The sequence below is a fragment of the Xiphophorus hellerii genome, chromosome 13, assembly GCF_003331165.1.
Source record: "Xiphophorus hellerii strain 12219 chromosome 13, Xiphophorus_hellerii-4.1, whole genome shotgun sequence".
Lineage (NCBI taxonomy): Eukaryota > Metazoa > Chordata > Actinopteri > Cyprinodontiformes > Poeciliidae > Xiphophorus > Xiphophorus hellerii.
Window position 1 is genome coordinate 17851117 of NC_045684.1, and position 19994 is coordinate 17871110.

The following is a 19994-nucleotide window of genomic DNA, read 5'->3' on the forward strand; positions in this document are numbered from 1 at the left end:
TGGTTGCCATGTCATAACTAGTTTTCCAAGGTTCTGCAAACATGCCTGAAGACTGCATGATCCGTTTCGGCGCCTTTTAAGAATAAGTGTTTTCTATTAACTTCTACAGCCATCTATACTACGAGGATGACAGCTTTTACATCGTCAAGCGCATTCATAGCACCGGCAAGCTGTTGTCTTTAATTGCCACATGCTGTTGTCATGGGTCATAAAAATTTCATCTGATTGCTCAAGTGCCAACATCTGAATAATTATTTCACTGTGCCCTTCATCCTACATGAGTATGTTCTAATTAGTGTTGAGGCATTGACTTGACACCTCGTTTAGGAAAGAAGCGTGAGGACTAGGATCGAAATCTTAATAAAGGACTCTTAATCTGACATTTACATTTTGGAATCCACAACAATCATGACCTAACACGTGGTATTTCGACATCAGACAAAACGTTTCATAATCAATCGGTTAATCAATCATAGTAATGGATAGCTGTAACTTTTTTACTTCTGTATTTCAAAGATTACATGTATTGCTGCTATATGTGATTAATATGACTTATTCAAAGCTGTCTTGGTGTGGGAAAACATGTTCTGAGCAGGGATCAATGCTGTCTTGTGTAAAACAGATGGGACTTCAGCTCGACCTACTTCTTCATCTGGACTTCTCAGAGTTGAAAAGAACAACTACAGAGAGGAGATGATCACTGAGCGACATGGTGACTATTATATGTTTGAAAAGAAGAACATAATTAATTTTCTGCATTTTAGCATTTTCGTCCCTGTTTTTAAATTCTCTCCAGCCTCGAGGAGCCACAGACTCTCTTCCCATAATTTTTTGTTAGTGAAAGAGTGCATGAAATAGGAATATAACATAGGCAACCTTTAGCCAGGTCAAAACCTGGCTGAAGGATTTAATTAATCTGAAGCCATGTCTTATAAAACTCAAAATGGAGAAGAGTTTTGTATAAAGAAACCTTTAACAAGAGCAGCATCAGAATGTAGCCTTTGGAGTAAAAGTTGCAAGGCCTCACATTGCAAATGTGCTTTTTAAAAAGAAAAAAAATATTGGGGTTAGCCACATTTCAGTCGGAACAGCATGACTTATCTCTGCTTTGGGTTAGTGTTAGTTCATTTATGCACTTATTATCTTTTGTCCTGAGACTTGTTTCTTTAGATTAATGTTTATAATATTGTCTGTTTTTTCCTTGTTTAGATCTATTGCAGGGGTCTCAAACTCCAGTCCTTGAGGGCCGCTTTCCTGCAACTTTTAGATGTGCATCTGCTGCACCACACCTGAATAGAATAATTAGGTCATTAAGGCTCTGGAGAACTGATCTACACAAGGAGGAGGTAATTAAGCCATTCTATTCCAGTGTTTTGTACCTGTGGCACATCTAAAAACTGCAGGACAGCGACCCTTGAGGACTGGAGTTTGAGACCCCTGATCTATGGCCTTCCGTCCATTGGTCCTCTCTGTTCATCTTTCACCCTTCCTCAGGCTGCTTCTCAGCACAGCTCACCTCTTTCTCCTCTGCCTGAAATCTCCCTCAGCTGTTTCCACTTCACTCCGATTAACTCCTCTGGTTCCTCTATTTCCAGTCCTTCCACAACGCATACATAACTCCCTGACTTCATTGTGCTCCACTGGCTCCTCTACGAGTTTCTCTGTGGAGCTGCTGTTGGTCTCTGCATAGCTTGTTGTGATTATCCAGCACCTTGACTGTTACTCATCCCATCGATGTCCTGTTATCTTGGGTAGCTCTATAAATATTTTCCTTTTTTTAAAAATTGATTATTAAAACTTAGTTTTTCACCTGCTACCTTTTTCCTGGTTCTTGCCTGCATGTTTCTATCCTAAATCACAATATGACAATTACGTCTATACATTCTATCTCCTATTTTGAAAATGAATTATACATTTTGGATTAATGGAAGTACAAATAGATGCTTCTGTCTTTGCGTTTTAAAAGCTTGTTAGAATTTGAGAGTTCACTTTGTGAATTTTAGTTGTGCTAAAGTTTGAACGACCTGTGAAATAATTTCTTCTCTTTGAAAAGTATGTGATGGTTCTTTCCAGTGGTGTATTTGACTGACTTTACAGAGAAAGCTTTGTTTGGTTTTGATTAGTTTCAATTTCACCTCTTGTCAAAATTTCTTGGCTTTTGTGATTTGCTTTTGTCTTTGTTTTTTTTTTTGTTGTAAAAACGTTCAGTTCCTGTTTTACTATTTTGATACTTTTGTTACCTCCGCTGACACTTGGCAGAGTTTGGTCGTAACAAACTACTGAAGAACTAAACATCCTATATTTTTCATAAGAGTTTACCATGTTTGGCACCGATTCTGATTGCTCTAAAACATTTGAATAGGTCAGATGTAAATATTTAAAATGTTTTTCTAATGATTTCTCAGAGCATTATTTTGTCTTTTAAGTTGAAAACTAAAATATGCTGCAAGCTATGCAGGAAGGAAAAAAATGTAGGAGAGGGGTAAAAAAATTAAGTGGCAAAAGAAGGAAAAAACCTTTTGCATATGGCCAGAATAAATGATGTATAAACTTTGCCTGGGGAATAGTACAGGTAAAAAGTCTTGTAACATATTTACCCCTAAAGTTCAAACATTTAGTTTTTGAATCTGGTGAATCAAATTTGAACATTACATAAGATTCTTTGGTGCAGCTGGACAAGACCCAATCAGTATCATTCAACACACCAGTGATTCGAACATGTGGGCTACATGTTGGGAAAAATCAAATAGAACTGGACCTTGTAACATGAAAGTGTCCCAAAATACCTGTAAGACGTCCACCCAGAACTGGCGAAACTGAAAGATCTTGGCCTAGTCAACGCCCAGATATCAAAGTACCGGTAATTAAAATAGGTGACTTGAAGTGGGCTGTACATGTGAAAAGAAAACCCACGAACATAGATGAAATTGAACGTGGGGCAAGCTTTCTTCAGACCAATGTTGGACTGAAGAAAGAATGCATGGGGCATTTCACTGAAATTATTTCAAGTAATAAGGGGAAACACTACCTTTTTTCCCCTCAACTAAAAATAATTGTCCTCTGTTATAATTCTTTTTGTCCCCAGTTAGGTTAAACAATACCCTGAAGTATCAAAAGCTCTCCAAAAAAGTGTGTATCTGTGTGGGTGTATATACATATAGACATTTATTCTGTGCTGCTTGAGAATAGAAATCTGTTTGTAAATAGCCAGGAAACAAAATGTGCACGCTGCCCCAGGGTGCACATTTTCTCCACAGAGAAACATGGTCAGCAGAGCCGCATCAACAGAATGGCATGGATAGTTCAGCACCATGGACAGAGCTAATGCCTCTTCATTGCCCAGTTGTTCCAAAACAGAAAAGCATGGCTTAATATTCCATGTTTCCCAAATAGTGGGGATGGATAGATATTAGACCAAGTCGGTGTTTCTCTGTTCCAGTTCTCAGGGAGCACTGCCCTGCACGTTTTAGGTGTTTCCCCTCTACCACACAGGTGACTTGAATAAGCAGGTGATTAACAGGCTTCTGCAGCACTTGGTGGCTGCAGAGGAGGTCATGCAATTATTTAAATCAGGAGTTCTGGAGCAGAGACTTGCATAAAATATGCAGGGCAGTGGTCCAGGTGAAGTTATTACTTCACCGTCTTTTTGGACAAAAATATCCAAATCCAGTTTTAGTATGCTTTGGGAAGTTTTATTGGATTTTGCATCTCTATATACCATTCTGTCGCACTTCCATGATAAATCTTTAAATAGGCTGTATGAGGTAATGTACCTGGGATATAAAAACAAACCCTTAAAACATACAGTACAGTTATTTTTCTCTGGAAAAGTATGTTAGAAATGAATAAACTTGGTACACTTTTTTTCCCACCTGGGTAAATATTGTTTAACACATAGAAAAAAATAAAATAAATAAAAGAAAACGGAAAAAAGAAAAAAAACCCGGCAGGTGTTACAGAGCTGCACAGGGAATCAAATCCCAGCTGCCTGTGCACGAGAACAATCCTCATACTGAGGATCAGCAGTTCCAACGAGGAACTAAAAATATAGCTTATCTCTTTTATGTGACAGCGCGACATGCTGATCACTTTCATAAAAAAACCAAAAAAACAAACAACACTTATACATTTACCCAGCCCGCTCTGTGGTTTTGGACCTCCGTCTATCTGATGTAACATAAAGGCACAGTAAATCACCCTTTGGTTGTGAAGCCGTTGAGTCTGCCCCGCAAAAAGCCTATGCAGCTTTTTCCACCATCTCCCCCCTCCTTCCCTCGTTTCCTCTCCTCCTCCACATTCAGTGCTCCCTCTTGCGCGCACGGTGAGCAGCGGCGGCGGCAGCAGCGCTTCTCTGACGCACTATCGGAGATGAGCATCCCAGTCCCGCAGGCTGTCAGGACAAACTCTCCCGACCTCTCTCTTTTTCGGACTTGTGCAATCAGCCTTTTTAACTTCAGCGCTGTTCCGTGTTTTCTTTATTTTTATTATTATTATTTTATTTTTGTCGCATTACTGTCTTACCTCGATTTCACAGCTTTCCCCCCCCCCACACTGACTCCGCGTTTGGCAGTGATGCACACATTTGACATATCTTGGCTGGGGATTTACTCCGGAGGAGAGAACTGTCAGCAAGAGTAATTGTTTTCCATCTACATCTATGGGCTTGTTTTTCTCCGTGTTTCTCGGGCGTCGTTCAGAACGTCTTGTGATAAGTGCTTCAGATTAAAGCTTGAGGAGCTGTTCTGAATTACAGAAAATCGTTTAGATGACGGACACGGGGAGGCTGTAAATCTCCCTCCGCAACGCGACTCTGAGCCCTCGGAATATTCTCACGGAGGTGTTGGTTCGAAAGCAGAAATACTGTTTCAGTTTGCCTGTACTGCGGGGTGGCTGCTGCGCATGTTCTGCTTTAAATTAGGAATTTTCATTCAGAGGTGGGCATCTGAGCATCCCGAATTTGTGATGCCCGGGCAGTGAGGTCTACGGTGGGATTTCATTCTGGTCACCCCCCCCCCCCCCCCCTCTCCCCTCCCGCCCTGCACGGCAGCATGGCTCCAACCCGGAGGGACTGCAGCGGCTGGGAGATGTTCCTCCCAGCGGGACGCCTGCTCCTCTTCGCCTTGCTATTTCACCCCGGCGTGGCAAAGGTGTGCAACGACCGCACCAAACACGAACAGGACAACAGCTGGTTCCTTAAGAAGGAAGAAGCGTTGAACATCATGGTGCTGATGCCAATGAACGAGTCGGCCCTGATGAGCAGCATCAGCCAGGGAATCGAACCAGCGGTTCAGCTGGCCATCGAGCACATAAACGACTCCGGGGAGTACCCGTTTTCACTCATCACCAAAATCTATGACACTGAGGTAAGCGGGCGGGTGTGTGAGTGCACGTGTCGCCCGATGCGTGCACGTGCTTGCGTGTGCGTGTGTGTGAGTGCACACCCTCGCAGCGCTTTGCTGTGTGTGTGTCCAAACGGCGGATACGCTGCTTCTAGTTGTGTTTGGAGTCCGTGCCTTCCTGTTTGTGGTGCCTGTGTTCCCATTGCACCAACGTGATCGACAGTACAGTATAGGGTTATAATGCCATCGCTGATGTCACCATCAGCCACTGCATCATCCTGCCACTCTTGAGTCAAATGCTCTGGTGTAAACATTTCTTTAGTTGCCACAATCTTAGGATGCCATTCACCAAACTGGCTTTCAGTCAAACGCTGCGCTCTATTTTTTTTTTTCCTTTTTGCAAACGTCACTTTCTACGCTGCTTTTTCAGTCACGAATCAGTGCATCTCCCTGGAGATTAAAGAGACGCTTCTTATCACGCCTGAAGATGGCGGTAATCGGATGCGCGATGCGTCCCTCTTTAAACGGAGGCAAATCTCGCTGCAACTAAGCACTGCACAGTGGCGGTTCTGGCATTAGAGCCGCCGTGGACGATCCCCTCACCCCAATATAAGATGAATTTTGAATTTTATTGTCAAGTGTTGTTAAACTAAACGTCTTGTACTGAATTCCTCAAAGTGTCAGCTCAGTGGAATGTGAAAAAAAAAGTTTATATATATGTTTTTATTGCAGTTCACAGAGTAGTGTCATTCAGACATGGTGTGTAATTTACAACACAGATTTATTTTTTGTGAGATCCATTTCATAATTATTAACGGCTTTACATTTTCAAAGTGTTTGTTTCTCTAAACTACTCTTAGTTCTTTCCATCAGGTCCTCCCTCCACTTGTTGTTTATGTTCCCTACTTTTTTCCCCCCACTCCATTATTCTTGCACTTTCTTCCTCTACCTAAATGTCTCAACTTCTATTTATGCACACTAACAAACCTTAAAAGAAAAATATGGAAGTACAAATTCTGATAAAAAATTATTAGGGTGATATTAATTGACACCATTGCAGCACACAACACCTAGTAACCCCTGTTCTAACCCCTGTTGGAGAGCTTAGTGGTTCTCTGCATTTAATTTTGTTACTTTCCAACAGTTAATCGGAATTTGTGTAATCTGTTTCACCTTTAAATGCCATCCCAAATTATGTGAAACAGTCTATTCTATACAGCCTCAATGCATATGGTAAACTGGGATGACATGAAAATGTACTAACAAAAAAAATGTACATAATTTTTAAACAAACCATGTTTAAGATGAACCGATACATCAGATATTTTGTATGTGTACTCTACCTGTGCAGATGTCATGATCATATATTTAAATCCATCGGAAGCACATGTCATTTTGCTTACTTGTCAAACAAACATTTATATTGAATTATTTGCATCATTAAACAGTCCTAATCACATAATTTTGTGTATTATTTCCAATATTTTGCAACATTATTAGAAGACATAAGAACAACTTTAAACTTTCTTTTTTCAAGGATTCTGGCCCTGAGTGATCATTATTTATATTGGAAGCAAACGAAATTACAGCATTTAAGACACAGTTAGCATTATTAAAATGGCATACTTGACAAAAATACCATATGTCCCATGACACATGTCATTAAAATCTCAAAAGTAGGCAAATAAACATTGGTGTACTACTTCAATCAGTCCACTTTATACAGTGAAACTTTTGCTTACAGATTAAACCACACACGCACACCAACACACACACTCACACACCTCCACAATGGGATAGTAAACATGTAGCTAACCACTTTTTCACTTAGTAACAACATCCTCACTGAAGAGTTTTCCATTTATTGTAACCTGGTTGTGTGGTGTGTTCACTGATCAAAAAAAAAAAAAAAAGTTGTTCTCAGTAAGATTAGGTAATTCGTGTTCCCTACAGGCCACATATTACCATGTTTGCCAATTTAGCAGACTGTCTTTATACAAGGAAATGAGAAACCGACTAAGCCATGGGTGTCCAGCTCAAGTCCTCAAGGTCCAGTGTCCTGCCAGTTTTAAACATGTTTTTGCTCCAACTCAGCTGATTGAAATGGTCAAACTAACTCCTATGCATGTCAGTTATGCAGAGGCCTGCTAATGAGCCATCATTTGATTCAGGTGTGTTGATCCAGAGAAGTAAAACATGCAGAATACCGGCCATCGAGGTCTGACTTTTGACACTACTGAAATAAGCTAACCAAAGTACTGTCTCTGATTTGCATAAGGTTGCAGATCAAATACAGATACAACCAGTGTCATCAATAAGTTGGTAGGGACTGTTTTTGCTTTTTCTGGCAAACATACCCTTGTATGTGCACAGGTGTGTTTGTTGTGTGAAACAGACATATAAAGCTCTGTTGACCAGGGTAAGGCCTCAGAGGCAGCATGCTTAGAAACCAAAGGATTAATATGTTACGTGAGGTATGATTTTCCTCCTCCAATCCCCCTGGAGAGAAAGCAAGCTGGAAGCAAGAGGTCAGTGGGCCACCCTCACATCCTCTTGCTGGGAATGCCAGTGTTCTCTAATACTGCCAATCAGGGACAACTTATGAGATTGTGCTCCTTTGTTATGTACAATGTTAAGGTGAAAGGGTGAACACTGTTGCAGTGTTTAATTTAGAATGCTGATCAAGTTTTTGAACAACTCTAAAGTAAAAAAATAAATATTAGTCACCATATCTATTCTTTTTTTAGAGGTTGTGCTTTTAACGATTTGCCATCTATTATTTCAATAAATATTTGCTTCTAAATCATATTTGACTTACACTTGATTAAATGTTGTTAGACCATTTGCTTAGACACACACACACCCCCACGCCTGCCTACTCCCGCGTGCGCGCACACACACACCCAAACACACACACACACACACACACATACATAGTTTTCTGCATATCACATGCTTATGTCAGAAAACAATACATGCATGAGTGCATTTGTTGCTGCTAGCAGCAGGCCAAGTGTTTCCCTGTGATGTTTGCACATGTATGAGTGTCTACGATGTGGGCACTGGGATTTAGCTTGGCAGATGTAAGTAATCAGTCCCTGAGCAGAGGCTTTTTATCCCTTTATCCCCTGTCAGTGGAGCCATCGGTAGACTGAGCAGGCCCAGTCCATTTCCCCTGGTGGTGTGGAATTGGGTGGTGGTGCTAGTGATGCTGATAGAGAGGCACTCTGGGGTTGTTCGGTGGTGAAAGGCCTGAGAGCAGAAGGTTAGTTAGAGCAAGGAGGAGGCTGAAAGTACTGCAGAGGAAAATGGGCTGTAGATAAGCATCTCGGAGATAGTGTAAAACTGTTGTGATCAGCCTACGCGTCATTCCTCAGATGTTTCAGTAATTTAGGCATTTCAGACTCAAAGCTCGACTGATAATGCATCTTTTGGTTTAAAAGCAGACTGTTTTTGGGGAAGACAAGAAGCAAGAAGGATTATATCAACTGAGAGGCTTAGCAGAGAGGCACATGTTGGTCCTCTGTTGCAACTCTAGATGAGTGAGCTTGGGTTTTAGTGTAACCAAGGACTGATACTGAAGCACTCAGGGCTTAGAGGATCAAAGCTTTGGAGGGACAGGAAGCACTGGAAGAAGATGGAAGAGAGACTTTGGGTGTTCAGTGGGTGCTAGGCTAGTTTACCAGCTTATGGGATGAGTGATAGGACTTTGATATTGCTCTGTCAGTGGGACAAAAAATTACCTTATTAGGAAAGAGATAAAGTGCCCACAAACGGTTTCATATGTTATCACGTTATAACTACAAAGATTGTATTTTACTTGGAATTGATGTTAAATAACCACAGAAAGTGGTGAAGTAGTTGGAAAACAAAATATAGTTTTCATTTAAAAAAAAAAAATTATTTGCATTGTGAAAAATATGACATACTAATTTAATCGCCTACACACTGACTCCTCTAAATATACCCTCCGTTGGAACAAATTGCTTTCAGAAACAGAGTTAAACTATGTGTAATTTGTTCAGGTATCAGAAATGTACAGATTAATCAGAGAAGCCCATGGTAACAACTGAAGGAGCTTCAGAGAATCCCAGCTCAGGTGTGAGAATATGTCTACAGAAAAACTATTAATCATGTGCTCTACTTTTTTTTAATGGAAGACAAAGCAATTAAAAAAGCCAAAGAAAAGCACAATAGCTCCTGTTCAAAGTTTGCAGTAAGCCAAGTAGTTGGACACAGCAAATGCAGAAGATGGTGTTCTCATCAGATGAGCCAAGAATTAGATTTTAAGTACATGGCTCAGACCAGCCCCGACCTTGCTCCCACTAAGTATCTGTGAAAACACCTAAAAATTGCTGTTCAGATTATCTCCATCCAATCTGAATGTTGTTATATTTTGGAAAGAAGTTTGAGTCTTTAGTCTCTAGATTTGCAAGTACAGATGTACTGCCAGTGACGTACAGCTGTAAAAGTTGTAAAATGTGGTGAAACTGTGGACGGAATGCAAATCTTTATCATTCTTCAGATTTTTATTTGTGAAACATCTTAAAACACAAATCCTTGAAATTCACAAGTAAGCACTTCTTTCTGTTGGTCCATCAACTAAAATCCCAGTAAGATACATAAAAATGATGGAATATGAGAACGTTTATGGCAAAATAATATTTCAGCAAACTGCTGTAACTGCTACGTGTTGGAAGAAATATAGAAATACCCAGAAAATCCTATCATGCAAGTTTTCTCTCATTCACATTAAGGATTTAACTTCAACTATTAAATAGACTTTGTAGCTTGTGAAACTCTGTGACTAAAAGAAATTGTTATATTTCATTATAATGTTATAAAACTAAGACACAAAGTGAGTTTAAGAATGTTGAGATGGATTTGATAGGACCATAAGACTAATTGTCTCCTTGAGGCTTTTGATAAAAAAAAAAAAAAAAATCATTTAATTGAATGATTTGAGCTAAAAGCCAAATCAAAGTAAAAGCAAACATTCAAAGGTTTGCTTGATTGTAAAAGCAGAAGAAAAAAAAATCCTGGTCCATGATCGGTTCAATCTGACATTTTTTTTCCCCATTCATTTTGTAATAATGAAGTGAATAACAACAGTAACATCGTGGTCCCTTTGCAGTTAAATACATTTTCTACTATAATAAACATACCTCAGCTTAAACAATTTTCACACACTAAATTTTAGATTTTCTCCTCATTTGAGCAGCATCATAAAATTTAAATTAAGAAAAGGGATTTTCACAGTCATCCAATTACCTTTTACTTTCCACGTTTGTGATGATTATAATCTCATCTGAGACAACAAGAAAATCAATGTAATCTCCTCAAAATTTCACTCCCCTGAGCACTTTAACAGCACTTTTCCTTTTTGTAGAAGAGATTGCAGGCTCAATTGGAGTTCTTAAAGGGATTGGACTTTTTTTTTTTTTTTAGCTCTCATGTTCCTGAAGTTCTGGCTTGTCAAAGAAGAGTGATCTCATGCATCTTTTAAAGGCAAATCAATAAAACCTCAAAGACACTCGTTCTGTAAGCCGGGGATGCATCTCCTGCCCATGTGTGCTCCACCAGATGCATTTACAGCATGTATGTATTTATAGTATATGTCTGGATACAGTGGACCCCTGAGACTGTGATGGTGGTGACCTATGTTCAGAGATACTGTGGGCAGATCTAGGCTGCCCACTCTGCTCCTCCTCAAAGGGCTAGATGCGACATGTCATGTTTGTGCACATGTTGGCAAGCCTGAAACCACTGTACAGTACACTTGTTCACAGGAGGCTGAACACCCCCCTGAGCATCTGTAAGGCTTTCTGTCATTTTGTCAGAAGAAGTTAGATTTTTAGTGAAAAGCCATTAACATAATGGAGGTCACTGTGCTGCTAAACACAGGTCTCAAGTCAAACCAAGCCAGTTCAGAGTTGTTGGCCCTCTTGTGGCTGTGAAGAAACTGCTGTGGCAAAGTGTGGCAAAGCCACTTGCATTCGCAGAAAGCGCTTCGCAAAGTAACCTTTGGTTGAACTTGCTGATTCAATCAATTCAACTCACCTCGGAGCCCTCGCATAAAAGAATCTGACGGGCTCAAAACGAAGCAGCGTCGTCTATGTCAGGGCTTGATATCGCATGTTATCTACATATCTGACATCTCCTTAGTGCTGCGTCGTGACCCAGAAGGATCAGCGAAGATCGCCCGCCACCACTCTCAGAAGAGTTTGAACGTTCTGGGATAGTAGGAGACAGCAGCGTGTCACAGTTAAGGTTCTCTCAAGGCATACGGATAGTGCTGAGCTTGGCTGTAGCCGCTGACCCGACACAGATAGTAGGGATCAATGTGGAGCAGCCTTTCTCATAGAATGAACAGGATCTCAGGGGAGAATCGGAGAGTAGGGAGAGAGTAGTGAGAGAGAGATGTGTAGGGCTATTAGATGGAAATCCCGAAATAGGGTTATGTCATCTTCAGCGCAGGAAAGAGGAAATGACCAACCTCCTAATTCGTATTGGCTCATAATGTAAAACCATTTGCATTGTTTCTCTGGGTCTAAAGAGTTTAATGGCTGTTTGAAAAAAAAAAAAAAAGGTATTGCTCCACGCAATCAAGTATGTGCAAAAGCTTTTGAGATCTAATGCTTTGTGCTCTAGTCCTCTGCAAAAGTATTCATAGCCCTTGAATGTTATATTTTATTATTTTCCAAACACAAAGTTTTGTAGGGATCCGATGTGAAAGACCTACACCAACTTGTGCATGAATACAAACGGGACAGGGGAAATGATACATAATCAAAAGGTTTTACAAATGAACGTCTGAATTGTGAGACGCGTATCTGGATTCACCTCCACAGAGTCAGTACTTTGTAGAATGACTTTTGGGTTGCATCTCTATCAGCTTTTTACATTAACTACACTTTTTTTGTCTTTATTTATGGATTATATTGAGCTTAATATCACTGGATGGAGAACAGACTAAATCTGTAGCAAATTCAACTTGACTTAAATCTGACTTTGACTTGGGCCATGCTAAAACATGAATTTGGTTTGATCTAAACTATCATATTAGATCCAACTTCCTTTTGCTTCTTCAATCAAATTTACTTCCAGAACTTTTATTTAGCTCCACCCTCTTTCCCGTTAACTCTGGCAGACTTCCCTGGATTGCTGAGGAGAACACCATCGTGTTTTATCGTGGAATGAAGCTCGGAACCAGGGCATATAACCCAACCCTGCTTTAAATGTCTGCACAACTTTCTGTGTGTCTTGGTCTTAATGATGCTGTTTGTTCTCCAGTGTTCTTTAACAAACCTCTAAGGCCTTCGCAGAACAACCATATACATATACTGGAATTGAATGCAGGTAAACGTTCTAATTAGGCGACTTCTGAAAGCAATTGGTTGCACTGAATTTTAATTAGAAGAACAAGCATAAAGGAGGCTTAATACAAAAGCAGACAATACTGTGAAAACCATGTTTAATTTCCCTTTTCCCATCAGCATTGTGAGCTACTTTGATTCACACAAAACTCTAGTAAAATACATTGAGGATTGTGGTTGTAATGTCAAAAAAAAGAAAAGTCTGATGAAAATCATTGTTTTTTGTGAATGCAATTTCTAATATTAAAAAAAAAAAATCATGTCTGGCTTTGCACTGCAATAAAGTTTACTAAATGTGAGCAGTAATTGCTGACCTTTGTCTGAGTCAGGGCTGCCAGTGGCCTGAAGGGCTTGAGCGAGACGACTGAGCCCTTGTGATAAAAGTCTTTTATAAGCCCTGAAGCTGGCTTTACAACAGATACTGTGACACACACATAATTGAAACACAGACAGGCGTGTCGCACATACACTCGCACATATGGTTATGACTGTTCTCAAGTGCCTTCCCCGTAGCAATGCCTAAAGCCAGGATATTGTAGCTATTTAAGCAGTTATGCGTGAATTTTTGTTAAGCTCCAGTAGAAACGGACTCACTGCCCCATCACATCCTGCCACACAGTATCAGTGCCTCAATCTATGCTTTGCTTCATAAGGGGAGTGGTGAAAAACCAAAACCTCTCTAAAACACAACTTTTACTTTGTCACAACAGAGCAATCAGAAAATAATTTACTTTTACATGGAGTTTTATGGCTATATTTTAATTTTAAAAAGGTCGACCTGGAAATGATTTACACTGTGTCTGTGTCTGATTCACTGTCTTTTCACAATCTTGCTTATTTAATGTGAGCTTGACATTATTTGCAATGTATTTGTACATGCTGATGTCCCCAAGAGCCTGGGCAAGTACTCACAATAAAAACAGGTAAATTTAATCCAAAACCACAGTAACCAGCTGCTGTGTCTGTTGCTTGTAAAGCAATTGAAATGTGCACACAGCAGGTTGGAGAAGAATGGGAGATATTCTTTGAGTGGATGTGTAGGTGGAGGCACATTTGAGAATATCTCAGCAGTTGGTAAATGCAATTCTTCAAGATGGACTGAATCATCCCACACTGACATTGTTGAACATTAAGGCAATTACTCTGAAGCATTTTGCTAAAATAGAATAAGAAGGATGCTGCTGTTGATGGTGCCACTGTTACACATTTGATTCTTTTTGATCTTTTCCTGCTACTGATCTGCAAAGGCTTTTTAAAAATTGTATTTATTTAAACATAACCAAGTGCTTTAATATTATCCAATCTCATTCTTGGTGTGAGCTGTGTTAAATGATTAACTCTGGCATTTTATTAATTGAAAGTCAATTTAAAATTTTTAATACAAAATTATAATTGTGCTTTTCTTTGTTTCAGCCATTTTGACCTCTGGCTTTCCTTGAACAGTTCTGTAAAGCTGCAGCAAATCAACTGAGACATTCGTGAGAACGTCACATGGATTTCATAATTTGGCATAATTTCAATGTTTGTGGAGACAACTGAAGTAAACAATTGTGCAACTAACATAGCCCACGTTCAGCTGAACTGGAAGCCTTCAATCACATTCAAACTTCATTGTCTCAAACCTCAGGCTCACAGTGAGCCCCAGGCTTCCTTTTAGCGCAAATTTTATCGCCATCATTCCAGTAAACCTGAGTTGTGATCAGTAAGAAAGAGGGAAGTTGTTCCTAAACGATGTTTTATCTAACGTGTGTTACACACACACACACATATATATATATATATATATATATATATATATATATACTCTGGAATCCTGGAGGAGCTTGATATAAAACTACAGGCTTAATACCGGTTTGAAGGTTGTTGCTATTTTTTTAAGGTTCTCTAAATTTGGCAAACAAGCCTCATCAGAACACATTCTAATCAGGGAATAAAGTGACACCTTCTACATAATTTTATTCAATATTCTACTGTATTTAAAAGGCACCTTTGTTTTTTAGAAAAAAAATTTGCTTTTTGTAAAATCTTTCTGTTGTAATTAATTCTTCATAATTTTAATCAGTTGACACAAATTAACATTTTTAAGGAAATCAGATGTGCAAATTAGCAGATATGTAAATGTCATTGTAAAATCACCCATGTCTGTTGGTGTGTGTTCTTCATATTTTATCTTTAAAAAATTAGTCATTGTGATGCATAATGACTCCAGAAGGTGGCAAATCTGTCATCTGGCTGTCATTAGCATTAAACAAATAGTTACTCTCTGCCTGTACTACAGTACTCAGAGGGACAAGCACTGCGAAATCACCCAGGAGATACAAACAGGTTGGTAGGATGGATGATGAGCTCTGAAAGGAGGGGATAATGGTTGCTATAAGAGAGAAAGCATGCTATAGGAGCGCAAAGAGATGGAGGTGAAATAAGATATGCTACTTTAGAAAAGCTGGGGTATGAAGAAAAACACCCACGTTGTTGTTCTGTGCACGGAAAATGTAGAAAAATATGGCCGCTGCAACTTTGAGTGTGATGTTAAGCCTATCTGTCTGCTTGCTTCTGCTTGTGCATCTATAAAGTTGCCATTGATTCCCAGCCAAACTATTAGTGCTGACAATTAACACACCAAATGCTTATCTGCTCTCGCAGCCCCTTTGACTGCAAGTTCCTCTAAAGCAAACAGACAAAAAAGAGGTAAAATTTATTCTCCAGAATGTTGTGGCATTTGCAGGGTTTTTGTCTTTGCTGATAATTGTTTTTGTTATATTTGTGATGCATGAAGTTCCTTTTCAGCCAGCAGATGATAAGGTGTTTGTGTGGTCATGGTTACCAACCTCAAGAGAAATATCCTACAGAAAAATTTCCATCACTACTATTTTTTGTGGGACTGGATGAGGTGAAGAGACTGAGGAGATTAAAACATTTAGCTCCTCTTTTTATTATTATTTACTGTTAAAACCTTTCAATGCAAATCTGCAACTTTGTCCATTTTTTTTTGGGGGGGGGGGGGGGGGCATTATTTACACCACTTAAAAACTTTACATTTTGTCTTATTACAATGACAAACAACGATGGGCTTTACTAGTATTTTGCATAACAGAACAACACAAAGTAAGACATACCTGTATTATGCAGTTCACTTCTTTGAACGAGTAAAATTTGAAGTGTTTTGATTTTGGCTTTACTTCACTTAATCTGAGATTCTTACATGACATCAGGTGGAACAAATTGACCTCACAAGTTATCTAGTTTTATTTTAAGTCCCATTATGTTGTGGATGCAAAAGTTTCTACATTTGAAAACTTAAAATATGTCATACAGCCTCCAACCGTTCTACTTCTCCAATATTCCATCCGTTATCTTCCTCTTATCTGAAGAAAACAGATAAGCTTCTCTTTCCACTTCATAACAGTTCACCATTTTGTCTTGATTTAACCAATGAAATCCCAGAAACAGATTGGTTATAATAAGACAAACACACACACACACGCCCACGCATGCACCTCTCTGGCTTGCTGCTCTCCTGTAAATGGATAGAAATGAACGGATTATGGTGGGATGGGTGTGCTGCAGTCATTAGAGATTGGACGAAAACTCTCTGCATGTTCCTGTCTGTCAGGCTCAAAAGGACATAGTACAGATCAGTAAGCAGAGAGAGTGTGTCCTTTCTGCTCCTGTAATTACATTAAAGCTCGTATAATTCTTTGCCATAATAAAACAAAAACAAAGAGCTGTCACCTGCATTTTGTGCGTGTGCGCATGTGAAGACAAGTTTGCGGCACATTCTTGAGTGTCATCCTAAAGCGATTTTTGTTTGGCTGTACCTGTATTTGTGCATATGTTTTTGGTAGGTCGTTTGGTGGATCCAGACTATGTGCATGACTGTAACATGTGTGTGTTCTGTTTTAAGGGGTCAGAGGAGTTTAGCGCTCATTCCCTGGGGCAGCTTGGTTGTTATGGTCACAGCTGGGATATATAGAGGGCTCAGGCAGGTGTCAAAGAAGAGTAATGGTCCCTCTTTCCTTTTTGCTCCTTTTCTCACCACGACATCAATACACTTTGAAAATCTTCCTTAATACACGTCAAGTCACACATAAAGAAACTTAGCTGCAGCTGCACTTATACATAAAGACAGACATCTATGCCTCTAGTAGTTAACCTCAGGTCCTGATGTAAAAAAAAAAAAAAATCATTTTGTGTTTTGTCGTGGAAAAAATACTATTTCCAAGTACTGTTCAGGTAAAATCACTCAATCAGGTTTATTCATATATTGTGCACAATACAGAGAGCTCATAGGACAATCAGTAATGAAACAAGTCTAGGAAAAGCTCTGTCAGGCAGAGACAACACATGAGTTTTACACCAAGGATAAAGAATTAACAACAAGGGGCGAGACAGTCTGGTTCTGATGCAGCTGTAGAAAACAACTTCTAACCTTCTACATGTAGCCCAAATAGTTCTTTTGGTGAGGGTTCATAAGCACTTCATATAACATGACTAGCAGATGTGACCTTAAATGTAATTTTTCCATCACAGTTTATAACAGAGAAACCTTTACCAGGCAAGGTCATTCTTGAAAAGGCTTTAGTCCGTCTTATTTTTTGTTCAAATGCAGTTTGCAATTTGATCTAAACATCAGCTTTTATATGTTTGTCTGCTCATCAGCTCACATGACAAACTATGCGGTATGTTTTACTCTTAAATTGTCTGCCTTTCCAGTAGTACACAGTAGGTTTATTAATTGAAAACTCCCAAACAAATACAATTAAGTGAATTAATCAAGACAAGGAATGTTTAAGTGCATATATATATTTTTTGGGGATTGAAACCTGTGAGTGATATTTTGTTATACACAATGTAAAATCAGGGATCAGCATAATGTTTCTGTAGGTACTGTCCCTTTTCTTATTTAGAGAGTGAAAGGACTTGATGTTCTACTTTAAAGAGCATAAGCAGGAAGGCTTTACATTATTTGAGATTAATTTGATAACATCCCATTTTATAATTGTAAGGTTCTGTGGAGGTAAATCAAGATATTCCACATTATCTGAGTCATTATGGACCTTACACTTTGAAGAAGTTTAAAAAATGCTGCATTGTTAAGTATTCCTTTCAATGGAACTATAGGGCTTCATAAATGTTTACAACGCAGTCAGTGTACCTATGTATATGTATTTAACTTTATACAAATGCATATACAGTATAAACTCGCTGATTACATTTGAGCTCAATGATAGGAAGGGGCAATATATGCAATATATTATGGCAATATAATTTATTTGCAACTCTGTTGCAAAACATTAAATGTGTTTGTGATTGCCCAGGTGAGAAGAAATATATTTTTTAGAATGCAGCTTGATGTCAGTTTGATTTTGTGATAGTCCTGTGGCTCGAAGTATTTTTCTGCATTAATTGAATACATAATTCGAGATGGAATGGGTGTGATGCAATCTATTGTTGGTGCAATCAGATACACATCAGGCTGTTGTCCATTTGCTGTGTCTTCATGGCAGATATCATTTCCTCAGGCTTGTCTATGAGGCCTTGTTAGCGGAAATCAGTTGCCCAGGCCATTGTATGCTAAGAGCGATGATAACCCACAGGAGGTTCCCAGATGTAACCGGATCCATAATGAGTTATATTCCTTAAATGCCATTGCATATAGTAATAATGGCATTCTATACTGAACACATTTGTCATGCCTATCTAAACTAGGCAATCAGGCCACATACGATAGTAAAAAGCTGTTCAAAGACGATAAGAGATCATTTCCACCAAAGCTCTGTCCTCAGTGACTCAGCCCTAAGCTTTGCACATGTGTATGTCTCTACTTATGTCGGTCGGCGTGCGTGTGTGTGTGTGTGTGCTCATGGATGGATAGCTGGATAAATGAACGGTAGTACAGATTAAATTGTTCTATCTTATGTCGTATCAGTGGAATTGTGTTCTGTCAGAGCACTTCGTTTTGAGCAATTCCAGCTATTTGGAAAATAAAATCCCAATCCACAGCTCCAAACACACACACATGCATACACATCACTGCTCAAAGAAATAACCAGACTGTAAAGATATTGCTCTCAACTTCTCTGCACATTAAAATGAACTGATTTCCCTCTGGTTAGTGCACTGTGAAACAAACAAGAGAATATGGGCAGGACATAGTGGTTACACCAACTAAGCTTGTGTCATAGGGCCCTGATTAAAAAGATCTGACTGAACTGACATTGTCAGTCAAGAGCCTTTACTACAAAGAGAAGAAATAGTCTAAGGTCTGTAGTCTCATTTAGCTCTGGAAAAAAAAACATTGGCAACTGCTTCAAAATTTATTTTAAAGTTCCAAAAAATGTCCCCTTTATTTGCAGTAATGCTGGATTTTTAGATGATTTATTAACACAAAGAAAACCAGATCATCATCATCATTGTCTTTTTTTTTTTTTAAGTTATAGTGATGTTTTCACTTAGGAGTTCAGACATCTGAATTTAGTTCAAGAATGCTGATTAAAGTCATAGATGTCATAATTTCCACCAGTCTTTTAAATTTTTTCAGGTTCAGGTGATCAAATATATATCACCTGAATATATATTCAGGTGATATATAGAAATATATATATATATATATATCACCTGAATATATATTCATATATCACCTGAATATATATTCAGGTGATATATATATCATCAGGTGATATATTGACTACAATTATCTAAGAGGTTACCTGAATGGGATTGCTATAATGCATGTAGACCTGCAGGTTTCAGGGAAAATTTGCAGCCGTGTCTTCATTTTCTCCCCAGAAAATGAAGACATTTTTTCCCAAACCAGTCTCTAGATTGCTCTTCTGTGTGCATGCATGCAATACTATATACAGTATGTTGCGTGGGTCTTCCCTGAGGATTCATTGAGAATAACCACGCAAATACGTACAGTTAAGATCAAAATTATTCATACCCTTGGCAGATTTAGTTGAAAATAATCTTTCAATTTAACAATTTTTTTCTTCTAACTAGATGTAATGTGAAAGATAGTAAAATAAACATCAAAAAATATCAGTGGTAGACGAAAAGGGTAAAAAGTAATTTTTGAAAAGCCATTTTAATTAAAAATGGACACAAAATCAGATGTTTTTTTTTTTTTCTTAGGAAATCTATACTTTTTTGCTACATATTCTTTTGAGATACTCCTATCTCATTTCCTTTAAATGACAAACATCTGAGCTTAATAAAAAAAAATATCTTCTGGCAATATGCAAATATGTTTTTTTTATTATTATTTTAGTAAATCTAA

At 38.7% G+C, this 19994-nt stretch overlaps 1 protein-coding gene across 1 annotated transcript in view; it reads left to right on the forward strand.

Moving 5' to 3' along the window:
• The first annotated feature begins 4314 nt into the window (after window positions 1-4314).
• The window catches only part of gabbr2 (gamma-aminobutyric acid (GABA) B receptor, 2), a 189751-nt gene continuing 174071 nt past the window's right edge, over window positions 4315-19994 (forward strand). Inside the window, exon 1 of the mRNA XM_032580308.1 lies at window positions 4315-5363. Coding sequence (XP_032436199.1) covers window positions 5049-5363 — 315 coding nt within the window. The 5' untranslated portion in view covers window positions 4315-5048. The remainder of the gene's footprint in view (window positions 5364-19994) is intronic.